General features: G+C 34.8%; 1 protein-coding gene across 7 annotated transcripts in view; it reads right to left on the bottom strand.

Annotated features, from left to right (window-relative positions):
- Positions 1–15,478, bottom strand: part of LOC133650136 (serine/threonine-protein kinase DCLK1-like) — a 112,512-nt gene that overhangs the window by 36,979 nt on the left and 60,055 nt on the right. For 5 of the 7 annotated variants that reach the window (XM_062047024.1, XM_062047025.1, XM_062047023.1 and 2 more), the window contains exon 6: positions 3,838–3,932. In XM_062047024.1, coding sequence (XP_061903008.1) covers positions 3,838–3,932 — 95 coding nt within the window. Of the gene's footprint in view, positions 1–1,432; positions 2,493–2,665; positions 3,765–3,837; positions 3,933–15,478 lie in introns of those variants that run through there. The other 2 variants (XM_062047030.1, XM_062047029.1) reach the window with 2 other exon arrangements.

Below are 15,478 nucleotides of genomic sequence, written 5' to 3'. Positions count from 1 at the left end.
CATCCGAGCATTTTAAGAGGAATTTCTCGGGTACACAAATCAAAGTAATATATTTTGCTATTTGTCGCAAGTTAGCATTTTAGCACTCTAACATTAGTACGCTAGCATTTTTAGCAAATTTACCATGTATACACCTCAGGGCCAAATATTGTGTTACCGCATGAATGATACCTGTTAGCGTGCTAACGTTAGTATGCTATCTTTGTTGTAGCTAATTTTGTAGGTATGAACTTCAGTCATATTTTTGTTTTGATGCATGCTAACGTTAGCATCCGAGCATTTTAAGAGGAATTTCTCGGTTGCACACATCAAAGTAATAGATTTTGCTATTTGTCGCAAGTTAGCATTTTAGCACTCTAACATTAGTACGCTAGCATTTTTAGCAAATTTAGCATGTGTACACCTCAGGGTCAAATATTATGTTACCTCATGAATGATACCTGTTAGCGTGCTAACGTTAGTATGCTAACTTTGTTGTAGCTAATTTTGTAGGTATAAACCTCGGTCATATTTTCGCCTTGATGCATGCTAACGTTAGCATCCTAGCATTTTAAGAGAATTTCTCGGGTAAACACATCAAAGTAATATATTTTGCCATTTGTCGCATGCTAGCATTTTAGCATGCTAACATTAGTACACTGTGATTTTTAGCAAATTTTGTAGGTATGAACCTCAGTCATATTTTGGTCTTGATGCATGCTAACGATAGCATCCAAGCATTTTAAGAGGAATTTCTCGGGTACATACATCAAAGTAATATATGTTGCTATTTGTCGCAAGTTAGCATTTTAGCACTCTAACATTAGTACGCTAGCATTTTTAGCAAATTTAGCATGTGTACACCTCAGGGTCAAATATTATGTTACCTCATGAATGATACCTGTTAGCATGCTAACATTAGTATGCTAACTTTGTCGTAGCTAATTTTGTAGGTATGAACCTTGGTCATATTTTTGTCTTGATGCATGCTAACCTTAGCATCCGAGCATTTTAAGAGGAATTTCTCGGGTACACAAATCAAAGTAATATATTTTGCTATTTGTCGCAAGTTAGCATTTTAGCACTCTAACATTAGTACGCTAGCATTTTTAGCAAATTTACCATGTATACACCTCAGGGCCAAATATTGTGTTACCGCATGAATGATACCTGTTAGCGTGCTAACGTTAGTATGCTATCTTTGTTGTAGCTAATTTTGTAGGTATGAACTTCAGTCATATTTTTGTTTTGATGCATGCTAACGTTAGCATCCTAGCATTTTAAGAGAATTTCTCGGGTGCACACATCAAAGTAATATATTTTGCTATTTGTCGCAAGTTAGCATGCTAACATTAGTACACTGTGATTTTTAGCAAATTTTGTAGGTATGAACCTCAGTCATATTTTGGTCTTGATGCATGCTAACGATAGCATCCAAGCATTTTAAGAGGAATTTCTCGGGTACATACATCAAAGTAATATATTTTGCTATTTGTCGCAAGTTAGCATTTTAGCACTCTAACATTAGTACGCTAGCATTTTTAGCAAATTTAGCATGTGTACACCTCAGGGTCAAATATTATGTTACCTCATGAATGATACCTGTTAGCATGCTAACATTAGTATGCTAACTTTGTCGTAGCTAATTTTGTAGGTATGAACCTTGGTCATATTTTTGTCTTGATGCATGCTAACCTTAGCATCCGAGAATTTTAAGAGGAATTTCTCGGGTACACAAATCAAAGTAATATATTTTGCTATTTGTCGCAAGTTAGCATTTTAGCACTCTAACATTAGTACGCTAGCATTTTTAGCAAATTTACCATGTATACACCTCAGGGTCAAATATTATGTTACCTCATGAATGATACCTGTTAGCGTGCTAACGTTAGTATGCTAACTTTGTTGTAGCTAATTTTGATAGGTATAAACCTCAGTCATATTTTTGTTTTGATGCATGCTAACGTTAGCATCCGAGCATTTTAAGAGGAATTTCTCGGGTACACACATCAAAGTAATATATTTTGCTAGTTAGCATTTTAGCACTGTAACATTAGTACGCTAGCATTTTTAGCAAATTTAGCATGTATACACCTCAGGGCCAAATATTGTGTTACTGCATGAATGATACCTGTTAGCATGCTAACTTTGTTGTAGCTAATTTTGATAGGTATAAACCTCGGTCATATTTTCGCCTTGATGTCATTAGCATCCTCGCATTTTAAGAGAATTTCTCGGGTACACACATCAAAGTAATATATTTTGCTATTTGTCGCAAGTTAGCATTTTAGCATGCTAACATTAGTACACTATGATTTTTAGCAAATTTTGTAGGTATGAACCTCAGTCATATTTTTGTTTTGATGCATGCTAACGTTAGCATCCGAGCATTTTAAGATAATTTCTCCGGTACACACATCAAAGTAATATATTTTGCCATTTGTCGCAAGTTAGCATTTTAGCATGCTAACATTAGTACACTGTTATTTTTAGCAAATTTTGTAGGTATGAACCTCAGTCATATTTTTGTATTGATGCATGCTAACGTTAACATCCTAGCATTTTAAGAGAACTTCTCGGGTACACACATCAAAGTAATATATTTTGCTATTTGTCGCAAGTTAGCATGCTAACATTAGTACACTGTGATTTTTAGCAAATTTTGTAGGTATGAACCTCAGTCATATTTTGGTCTTGATGCATGCTAACGTTAGCATCCAAGCATTTTAAGAGGAATTTCTCGGGTGCACACATCAAAGTAATATATTTTGCTATTTGTCGCAAGTTAGCATTTTAGCACTCTAACATTAGTACGCTAGCATTTTTAGCAAATTTACCATGTATACACCTCAGGGTCAAATATTATGTTACCTCATGAATGATACCTGTTAGCATGCTAACGTTAGTATGCTAACTTTGTTGTAGCTAATTTTGATAGGTATAAACCTCAGTCATATTTTGGTCTTGATGCATGCTAACGTTAGCATCCGAGCATTTTAAGAGGAATTTCTCGGGTACACAAATCAAAGTAATATATTTTGCTATTTGTCGCAAGTTAGCATGCTAACATTAGTACACTGTGATTTTTAGCACATTTTGTAGGTATGAACCTCAGTCATATTTTGGTCTTGACGCATGCTAACGTTAGCATCCGAGCATTTTAAGGGGAATTTCTCAGGTACGCACCCCTAAGTGTGATATATATTGGTACTTGGCGCGTACTACAGTTAGCATTTTAGCATGCTAACATTAGCATGCTACCTTTTTTTTTTTTTTTTTTTTTTTTTAGCAGGTATACATTTCAGTGTCATATATTTTGGTATTACTATTGCCAACTGTAAGCATGCTACTGTTAGCTCATATTTTGTCGTTTCTTCTCCGTAACGAGGGTGAGTCCATAACGCGGTAAATGGTTGACTGAATGATTGTGTGGGTGCATTTGGTTTTTGCATTTTCATGTTTTTGGTGTTGACGGTGAAAACTACCAAAATGGCTGCCGTAACTCCGCCCCCCCCCCAGCCGCCGTCGGGACTTGCATGCTCCGCACAGCCACCGCATCATCAACCACCTTGTTGACATTGTACTGGACCAATCAGCTTGAACCAAACAGCTAACGACCACAACAACAACAACAACAACAAACAGGACATGACAACACACAGGTAGGGCGGGCGCCTCAGGTGTGAGGTGAAAGGTCAGGCCCCGCCCCTCCCCCCGCGAGACACTAAAGGCGGCGGCTTCTAAGACGTAGTCGGCCTAAGCTCGCCCGCGTCTTTGTCCGCGTCCTGTTGACACAGAAGTTTAGTGACCGGGCGTGTGTGCGTGAGACCGCCGTGCCCTATGGGCGGAGCTTCTTACCCGCCGCTGGCTGAGGCCGCCGGGACTGGCGGGGGAGGGGCTGGGAGACTTCGCCGTGCGCGGCGTGGACATCTGACTGGCGGGCGCCCCGTTCACTGCAGGCAGAGGGAGAAATGGAGCGGAGCGCGTGAGTCCACACACTTCCTGTTTGCAATCAAGGTCGCCAAGCTCCGCCCCTAATTCGGCGGACAATACCTTTGTTTCACACTAAACACCTAACATTCACTCAAGCGGCACCGAGAGCCAAACCCCCTCGGAGTAACGTTGCCATTTTCAACACCGACAAAGCAAGCGTGCATGCTTTCCTTTTAACAACACCCAGTAAAGGTTTGGGAACTGAGGAAACACATTTTTGAAGGGGAATTATTTCCCATTCTTTTAACAAACACTCAGTAAAGGTTTGGGAACTGAGGAGACACATTTTTGAAGTGGAATTCTTTCCCATTCTTTTAACAAACACTCAGTAAAGGTTTGGGAACTGAGGAGACACATTTTTGAAGGGGAATTCTTTCCCATTCTTTTAACAAACACTCAGTAAAGGTTTGGGAACTGAGGAGACACATTTTTGAAGGGGAATTCTTTCCCATTCTTTTAACAAACACTCAGTAAAGGTTTGGGAACTGAGGAGACACATTTTTGAAGTGGAATTCTTTCCCATTCTTTTAACAAACACTCAGTAAAGGTTTGGGAACTGAGGAGACACATTTTTGAAGTGGAATTCTTTCCCATTCTTTTAACAACACCCAGTAAAGGTTTGGGAACTGAGGAGACACATTTTTGAAGGGGAATTATTTCCCATTCTTTTAACAACACCCAGTAAAGGTTTGGGAACGGAGAAGACACATTTTTGAAGTGGAATTCTTTCCCATTCTTTTAACAAACACTCAGTAAAGGTTTGGGAACTGAGGAGACACATTTTTGAAGTGGAATTCTTTCCCATTCTTTTAACAACACCCAGTAAAGGTTTGGGAACTGAGGAGACACATTTTTGAAGGGGAATTATTTCCCATTCTTTTAACAACACTCCGTAAAGGTTTGGGAACTGAGGAGACACATTTTTGAAGTGGAATTCTTTCCCATTCTTTTAACAAACACTCAGTAAAGGTTTGGGAACTGAGGAGACACATTTTTGAAGTGGAATTCTTTCCCATTCTTTTAACAAACACTCAGTAAAGGTTTGGGAACTGAGGAGACACATTTTTGAAGTGGAATTCTTTCCCATTCTTTTAACAACACCCAGTAAAGGTTTGGGAACTGAGGAGACACATTTTTGAAGGGGAATTATTTCCCATTCTTTTAACAACACTCCGTAAAGGTTTGGGAACTGAGGAGACACATTTTTGAAGTGGAATTCTTTCCCATTCTTTTAACAACACTCCGTAAAGGTTTGGGAACTGAAGAGACACATTTTTGAAGGGGAATTCTTTCCCATTCTTTTAACAAACACTCAGTAAAGGTTTGGGAACTGAGGAGACACATTTTTGAAGGGGAATTCTTTCCCATTCTTTTAACAAACACTCAGTAAAGGTTTGGGAACTGAGGAGACACATTTTTGAAGTGGAATTCTTTCCCATTCTTTTAACAAACACTCAGTAAAGGTTTGGGAACTGAGGAGACACATTTTTGAAGTGGAATTCTTTCCCATTCTTTTAACAACACCCAGTAAAGGTTTGGGAACTGAGGAGACACATTTTTGAAGGGGAATTATTTCCCATTCTTTTAACAACACCCAGTAAAGGTTTGGGAACGGAGAAGACACATTTTTGAAGTGGAATTCTTTCCCATTCTTTTAACAAACACTCAGTAAAGGTTTGGGAACTGAGGAGACACATTTTTGAAGGGGAATTCTTTCCCATTCTTTTAACAAACACTCAGTAAAGGTTTGGGAACTGAGGAGACACATTTTTGAAGGGGAATTCTTTCCCATTCTTTTAACAAACACTCAGTAAAGGTTTGGGAACTGAGGAGACACATTTTTGAAGTGGAATTCTTTCCCATTCTTTTAACAAACACTCAGTAAAGGTTTGGGAACTGAGGAGACACATTTTTGAAGTGGAATTCTTTCCCATTCTTTTAACAACACCCAGTAAAGGTTTGGGAACTGAGGAGACACATTTTTGAAGGGGAATTATTTCCCATTCTTTTAACAACACCCAGTAAAGGTTTGGGAACGGAGAAGACACATTTTTGAAGTGGAATTCTTTCCCATTCTTTTAACAAACACTCAGTAAAGGTTTGGGAACTGAGGAGACACATTTTTGAAGTGGAATTCTTTCCCATTCTTTTAACAACACCCAGTAAAGGTTTGGGAACTGAGGAGACACATTTTTGAAGGGGAATTATTTCCCATTCTTTTAACAACACTCCGTAAAGGTTTGGGAACTGAGGAGACACATTTTTGAAGTGGAATTCTTTCCCATTCTTTTAACAAACACTCAGTAAAGGTTTGGGAACTGAGGAGACACATTTTTGAAGTGGAATTCTTTCCCATTCTTTTAACAAACACTCAGTAAAGGTTTGGGAACTGAGGAGACACATTTTTGAAGTGGAATTCTTTCCCATTCTTTTAACAACACCCAGTAAAGGTTTGGGAACTGAGGAGACACATTTTTGAAGGGGAATTATTTCCCATTCTTTTAACAACACTCCGTAAAGGTTTGGGAACTGAGGAGACACATTTTTGAAGTGGAATTCTTTCCCATTCTTTTAACAACACTCCGTAAAGGTTTGGGAACTGAAGAGACACATTTTTGAAGGGGAATTATTTCCCATTCTTTTAACAACACTCAGTAAAGGTTTGGGAACGGAGAAGACACATTTTTGAAGGGGAATTCTTTCCCATTCTTTTAACAACACTCCGTAAAGGTTTGGGAACGGAGAAGACACATTTTTGAAGGGGAATTCTTTCCCATTCTTTTAACAACACTCCGTAAAAGTTTGGGAACTGAGGAGACACATTTTTGAAGGGGAATTATTTCCCATTCTTTTAACAACACTCCGTAAAGGTTTGGGAACGGAGAAGACACATTTTTGAAGGGGAATTCTTTCCCATTCTTTTAACAACACTCAGTAAAGGTTTGGGAACGGAGAAGACACATTTTTGAAGGGGAATTCTTTCCCATTCTTTTAACAACACTCCGTAAAAGTTTGGGAACTGAGGAGACACATTTTTGAAGTGGAATTCTTTCCCATTCTTTTAACAACACTCAGTAAAGGTTTGGGAACGGAGAAGACACATTTTTGAAGGGGAATTCTTTCCCATTCTTTTAACAAACACTCAGTAAAGGTTTGGGAACTGAGGAGACACATTTTTGAAGGGGAATTCTTTCCCATTCTTTTAACAAACACTCAGTAAAGGTTTGGGAACTGAGGAGACACATTTTTGAAGTGGAATTCTTTCCCATTCTTTTAACAAACACTCAGTAAAGGTTTGGGAACTGAGGAGACACATTTTTGAAGTGGAATTCTTTCCCATTCTTTTAACAACACCCAGTAAAGGTTTGGGAACTGAGGAGACACATTTTTGAAGGGGAATTATTTCCCATTCTTTTAACAACACTCCGTAAAGGTTTGGGAACTGAGGAGACACATTTTTGAAGTGGAATTCTTTCCCATTCTTTTAACAAACACTCAGTAAAGGTTTGGGAACTGAGGAGACACATTTTTGAAGTGGAATTCTTTCCCATTCTTTTAACAAACACTCAGTAAAGGTTTGGGAACTGAGGAGACACATTTTTGAAGTGGAATTCTTTCCCATTCTTTTAACAACACCCAGTAAAGGTTTGGGAACTGAGGAGACACATTTTTGAAGGGGAATTATTTCCCATTCTTTTAACAACACTCCGTAAAGGTTTGGGAACTGAGGAGACACATTTTTGAAGTGGAATTCTTTCCCATTCTTTTAACAACACTCCGTAAAGGTTTGGGAACTGAAGAGACACATTTTTGAAGGGGAATTATTTCCCATTCTTTTAACAACACTCAGTAAAGGTTTGGGAACGGAGAAGACACATTTTTGAAGGGGAATTCTTTCCCATTCTTTTAACAACACTCCGTAAAGGTTTGGGAACGGAGAAGACACATTTTTGAAGGGGAATTCTTTCCCATTCTTTTAACAACACTCCGTAAAAGTTTGGGAACTGAGGAGACACATTTTTGAAGGGGAATTATTTCCCATTCTTTTAACAACACTCCGTAAAGGTTTGGGAACGGAGAAGACACATTTTTGAAGGGGAATTCTTTCCCATTCTTTTAACAACACTCAGTAAAGGTTTGGGAACGGAGAAGACACATTTTTGAAGGGGAATTCTTTCCCATTCTTTTAACAACACTCCGTAAAAGTTTGGGAACTGAGGAGACACATTTTTGAAGTGGAATTCTTTCCCATTCTTTTAACAACACTCAGTAAAGGTTTGGGAACGGAGAAGACACATTTTTGAAGGGGAATTCTTTCCCATTCTTTTAACAACACTCCGTAAAAGTTTGGGAACTGAGGAGACACATTTTTGAAGTGGAATTATTTCCCATTCTTTTAACAAACACTCAGTAAAGGTTTGGGAACTGAGGAGACACATTTTTGAAGTGGAATTCTTTCCCATTCTTTTAACAACACCCAGTAAAGGTTTGGGAACTGAGGAGACACATTTTTGAAGGGGAATTCTTTCCCATTCTTTTAACAACACTCAGTAAAGGTTTGGGAACTGAGGAGACACATTTTTGAAGTGGAATTCTTTCCCATTCTTTTAACAAGACTCAGTAAAGGTTTGGGAACTGAGGAGACACATTTTTGAAGTGGAATTCTTTCCCATTCTTTTAACAAGACTCAGTAAAGGTTTGGGAACTGAGGAGACACATTTTTGAAGTGGAATTCTTTCACATTCTTTTAACAACACCCAGTAAAGGTTTGGGAACTGAGGAGACACATTTTTGAAGGGGAATTCTTTCACATTCTTTTAACAAGACTCAGTAAAGGTTTGGGAACTGGGGAGACACATTTTTGAAGTGGAAATCTTTCCCATTCTTTTAACAACTCCCAGTAAAGGTTTGGGAACTGAGGAGACACATTTTTGAAGTGGAATTCTTTCCCATTCTTTTAACAACACTCCGTAAAAGTTTGGGAACTGAGGAGACACATTTTTGAAGTGGAATTCTTTCACATTCTTTTAACAACACTCAGTAAAGGTTTGGGAACTGAGGAGACACATTTTTGAAGGGGAATTCTTCCCCATTCTTTTAACAACACCCAGTAAAGGTTTGGGAACGGAGGAGACACATTTTTGAAGGGGAATTCTTTCCCATTCTTTTAACAACACCCAGTAAAGGTTTGGGAACTGAGGAGACACATTTTTGAAGTGGAATTCTTTCACATTATTTTAACAACATTTAGCAAGGGTTTGGGAACTGAGGAGACACATTTTTGAAGTGGAATTCTTTCACATTCTTTTAACAAACACTCAGTAAAGGTTTGGGAACTGAGGAGACACATTTTTGAAGGGGAATTATTTCCCATTCTTTTAACAAACACTCAGGATGTCGTTGTGGCTTGTACAGCCCTTTGAGACACTTGTGATTTAGGGCTATATAAATAAACATTGATTGATTGATTGATTGATTGATTGAGACACATTTTTGAAGGGGAATTCTTTCCCATTCTTTTAACAACACTCCGTAAAGGTTTGGGAACTGAGGAGACACATTTTTGAAGTGGAATTCTTTCCCATTCTTTTAACAAACACTCAGTAAAGCAGCGTTTCTCAAAGTGTGGGGCGCGCCCCACTGGTGGGGAATAGAGACATGACAGGTGGGGCGCGAGGAACGGGAGGAAATTTCACTTTGATTTTTTAAATTTTTTTATTATTATATTCTTTGATATTTTTTTTTTACTATGCTTTCATTTTCTATACACACTGGAAATCACTTTGTGATTCTGTCCGTGAAATCCGCTATATAGATAAATGTAAATTACTTATTTTTCCTGTATGCTTTACATTTCTAGGTAGGAGCGAAAGTTTGACAGACAGCAACAGTAACTAATGGGGGCGGGGCTAAGCGGAAGCTTTGTGAATGGCGAGTCACTGTGCGAGGATTTGCTGTTTTGCAAATACATAAAAAATAGAGCCACTGCTGATGAGCTGTTCAAGATAATAGACAGTTTCCTCAAAGAACACGACCTTAAATGGGAAAACTGTGTGGGCTTTTGCTCTGATGGCGCGCATGGCAAAGTCAAGAAACGGGCTGCAGGCTCTAATAAAGAGGGTTGCGCCAAATGCGCATTGGACACAATGTGTCATTCACCGGGAAACACTCGCGTCAAGGCAGCTCAGCCCCGAATTCAATGAGGTTTTAACAGTGGCAGTGTCAAGCCTGCAACACCCATTTGAAAAGCTGTGCAGTGCAAAACATGCTCATTGCAGCCACTAATGCTGGAGTACTGTAAAACTCATGTTCACTTGCCCTGTCCTCCTTTTTTTGCCAAAGATTGCAAAGTGGCACTTTTATTTTCATTTATTATTGAACTTGATGCAAGTTATTTGATTTATTATTGAACTTGATGCAAGTTACAACACTTTTATTTGATTTATTATTGAACTTGATGCAAGTTATAACACTTTTTTTATTATTATTGAACTTGATGCAAGTTATAACACTTTTGTTTTATTTATTATTGAACTTGATGCAAGTTATTTGATTTATTATTGAACTTGATGTAAGTTACAACACTTTTATTTGATTTATTATTGAACTTGATGCAAGTTATAACACTTTTTTTTATTATTATTGAACTTGATGCAAGTTATAACACTTTTGTTTTATTTATTATTGAACTTGATGCAAGTTATTTGATTTATTATTGAACTTGATGTAAGTTACAACACTTTTATTTGATTTATTATTGAACTTGATGCAAGTTATAACACTTTTTTTATTATTATTGAACTTGATGCAAGTTATAACACTTTTGTTTTATTTATTATTGAACTTGATGCAAGTTATTTGATTTATTATTGAACTTGATGCAAGTTACAACACTTTTATTTGATTTATTATTGAACTTGATGCAAGTTACAACACTTTTATTTGATTTATTATTGAACTTGATGCAAGTTATAACACTTTTTTTATTATTATTGAACTTGATGCAAGTTATAACACTTTTGTTTTATTTATTATTGAACTTGATGCAAGTTATTTGATTTATTATTGAACTTGATGTAAGTTACAACACTTTTATTTGATTTATTATTGAACTTGATGCAAGTTATAACACTTTTTTTATTATTATTGAACTTGATGCAAGTTATAACACTTTTGTTTTATTTATTATTGAACTTGATGCAAGTTATTTGATTTATTATTGAACTTGATGCAAGTTACAACACTTTTATTTGATTTATTATTGAACTTGATGCAAGTTACAACACTTTTATTTGATTTATTATTGAACTTGATGCAAGTTATAACACTTTTTTTTTTATTATTGAACTTGATGCAAGTTATAACACTTTTGTTTTATTTATTATTGAACTTGATGCAAGTTATTTGATTTATTATTGAACTTGATGTAAGTTACAACACTTTTATTTGATTTATTATTGAACTTGATGCAAGTTACAACACTTTTATTTGATTTATTATTGAACTTGATGCAAGTTATAACACTTTTTTTTATTATTGAACTTGATGCAAGTTATAACACTTTTGTTTTATTTATTATTGAACTTGATGCAAGTTATAACACTTTTGTTTTATTTATTATTGAACTTGATGCAAGTTATAACACTTTTTATTTATTATTGAACTTGATGCAAGTTATAACACTTTTGTTTTATTTATTATTGAACTTGATACAAGTTATAACACTTTTTATTTATTATTGAACTTGATGCAAGTTATAACACTTTTGTTTTATTTATTATTGAACTTGATGCAAGTTATTTGATTTATTATTGAACTTGATGCAAGTTACAACACTTTTATTTGATTTATTATTGAACTTGATGCAAGTTATAACACTTTTATTTGATTTATTATTGAACTTGATGCAAGTTATAACACTTTTTTTTATTATTGAACTTGATGCAAGTTATAACACTTTTGTTTTATTTATTATTGAACTTGATGCAAGTTATAACACTTTTGTTTGATTTATTATTGAACTTGATGCAAGTTACAACACTTTTATTTGATTTATTATTGAACTTGATGCAAGTTATAACACTTTTGTTTTATTGATTATTGAACTTGATGCAAGTTATAACACTTTTGTTTTATTTATTATTGAACTTGATGCAAGTTATTTGATTTATTATTGAACTTGATGCAAGTTACAACACTTTTATTTGATTTATTATTGAACTTGATGCAAGTTATAACACTTTTGTTTTATTTATTATTGAACTTGATGCAAGTTATAACACTTGTTTTATTTATTATTGAACTTGATGCAAGTTATTTGATTTATTATTGAACTTGATGCAAGTTACAACACTTTTATTTGATTTATTATTGAACTTGATGCAAGTTATAACACTTTTATTTGATTTATTATTGAACTTGATGCAAGTTATAACACTTTTATTTGATTTATTATTGAACTTGATGCAAGTTATAACACTTTTATTTGATTTATTATTGAACTTGATGCAAGTTATAACACTTTTTTTTATTATTGAACTTGATGCAAGTTACAACACTTTTGTTTTATTTATTATTGAACTTGATGCAAGTTATAACACTTTTGTTTTATTTATTATTGAACTTGATGCAAGTTATAACACTTTTTTTTATTATTGAACTTGATGCAAGTTATAACACTTTTGTTTTATTGATTATTGAACTTGATGCAAGTTATAACACTTTTGTTTTATTTATTATTGAACTTGATGCAAGTTATTTGATTTATTATTGAACTTGATGCAAGTTACAACACTTTTATTTGATTTATTATTGAACTTGATGCAAGTTATAACACTTTTGTTTTATTTATGATTGAACTTGATGCAAGTTATAACACTTTTGTTTTATTTATTATTGAACTTGATGCAAGTTATTTGATTTATTATTGAACTTGATGCAAGTTACAACACTTTTATTTGATTTATTATTGAACTTGATGCAAGTTACAACACTTTTATTTGATTTATTATTGAACTTGATGCAAGTTATAACACTTTTATTTGATTTATTATTGAACTTGATGCAAGTTATAACACTTTTATTTGATTTATTATTGAACTTGATGCAAGTTATAACACTTTTGTTTTATTTATTATTGAACTTGATGCAAGTTATAACACTTTTATTTGATTTATTATTGAACTTGATGCAAGTTATAACACTTTTGTTTTATTTATTATTGAACTTGATGCAAGTTATAACACTTATTTGATTTATTATTGAACTTGATGCAAGTTATAACACTTTTATTTGATTTATTATTGAACTTGATGCAAGTTATAACACTTTTATTTGATTTATTATTGAACTTGATGCAAGTTATAACACTTTTATTTGATTTATTATTGAACTTGATGCAAGTTATAATACTTTTATTTGATTTATTATTAAACTTGATGCAAGTTATAACACTTTTGTTTTATTTATTATTGAACTTGATGCAAGTTATAACACTTATTGGATTTATTATTGAACTTGATGCAAGTTATAACACTTTTATTTGATTTATTATTGAACTTGATGCAAGTTATAACACTTTTATTTGATTTATTATTGAACTTGATGCAAGTTATAACACTTTTGTTTTATTTATTATTGAACTTGATGCAAGTTATAACACTTTTATTTGATTTATTATTGAACTTGATGCAAGTTATAACACTTTTTTTTTATTATTGAACTTGATGCAAGTTATAACACTTTTGTTTTATTTATTATTGAACTTGATGCAAGTTATAACACTTTTGTTTTATTTATTATTGAACTTGATGCAAGTTATAACACTTTTGTTTTATTTATTATTGAACTTGATGCAAGTTATAACACTTTTGTTTTATTTATTATTGAACTTGATGCAAGTTATTTGATTTATTATTGAACTTGATGCAAGTTATAACACTGTTATTTGATTTATTATTGAACTTGATGCAAGTTATAACACTTTTTTTGATTTATTATTGAACTTGATGCAAGTTATAACACTTTTGTTTTATTTATTATTGAATTGATGCAAGTTATTTTATTTGATATTGAACTTGATGCAAGTTATACCACAGCTGCACAGTTATTTTATTTATTATTGAACTTGATTTTATTTTATGTTATTGAGTTTGAATGTATAAAACTTGATGTTACTTGATGTTCGATACATTTGAAAATGTTAAGCTTGGCATTAGCGTTCTGTTGGGGCTCCCCCTTGTCCAAAGTGGGGGATGACAAAAAAAGTTTGAGAACCACTGCAGTAAAGGTTTGGGAACTGGGGAGACACATTTTTTAGGTGGAATTATTTCCCATTCTTTTAACAACACCCAGTAAAGGTTTGGGAACTGAGGAGACACATTTTTGAAGTGGAATTCTTTCCCATTCTTGCTTGATGTACAGCTTAAGTTGTTCAACAGTCCGGGGGTCTCCGTTGTGATATTTTAGGCTTCATAATGCGCCACACATTTTCAATGGGAGACAGGTCTGGACTACAGGCAGGCCAGTCTAGTACCCGCACTCTTTTACTACGAAGCCATTATGTTGTAACGCGTGGCTTGGCATCGTCTTGCTGAAATAAGCAGGGGCGTCCATGGTAACGTTGCTTGGATGGCAACATATGTTGCTCCAAAAGCTGTATGTACCTTTCAGCATTAATGGTGCCTTCACAGATGTGTAAGTTACCCATGTCTTGGGCACTAATACACCCCCATACCATCAACATAACACATTCAGTTTCCTGGTTGGAAAACATACCAGTTCTGCCACCTAATGTCTTGGAAGTGCAACTGCACTGCAGATGAGACTCAAATGTGACACAATAAAACGAGATATAACGAGTATTATTAGAATCAGCGCATTTTTAAATCTTACATGAAAAACAATAACATTTTACCATCAAACAATTGATATTTACTAACACGCACAAAAGTACCAACGATTGGTACCGTTATCGATTCCCAGGTAGCGGAAATTGGTACCGTATCAGTTGAAATGTGTTCGGTACCCACCCCTATATATGTCATTAACGTACAAGCTACTGATTAGCATTAGCGATTTTACATGGCGGTTTTTAAACACGCGTTAATAAAAGCCACAACAAAGATGCACCTTGCGTGATACGTACAATACTTGCAGTATTAACACTTTGTAGGGCACAACAAAAAGACATATAATGGCAAAGACTACTTCCCTGACTACAAAATATTCATTGCCATGTGAAAACACGCACAACAGGAGCGCAATTTGGCAGGATTGAGGCGGTCTTTGACCCCCCGGCAGGGTGACCTCGTTAAGCGGCTTTAATTAAAGTCCAGTCCGTCTCACAGGAAATAATTAAAAAAAACATGATTGGCTGTCGGAGCTGAACTTCCTGTTGGAGGTTCTAACGTCTACCCTAAATTGTTTAGCGCTTCAAACTATTATTTTTTTTAAAAATCAGATTATTGGATAATCTGCTTTAACATTTTATTTGTATGTATACTTA

The sequence above is a fragment of the Entelurus aequoreus genome, linkage group LG05, assembly GCF_033978785.1.
Source record: "Entelurus aequoreus isolate RoL-2023_Sb linkage group LG05, RoL_Eaeq_v1.1, whole genome shotgun sequence".
Lineage (NCBI taxonomy): Eukaryota > Metazoa > Chordata > Actinopteri > Syngnathiformes > Syngnathidae > Entelurus > Entelurus aequoreus.
Note: the sequence above shows the minus strand (reverse complement) of the source record. Positions and strands in the feature narration are given on the sequence as shown.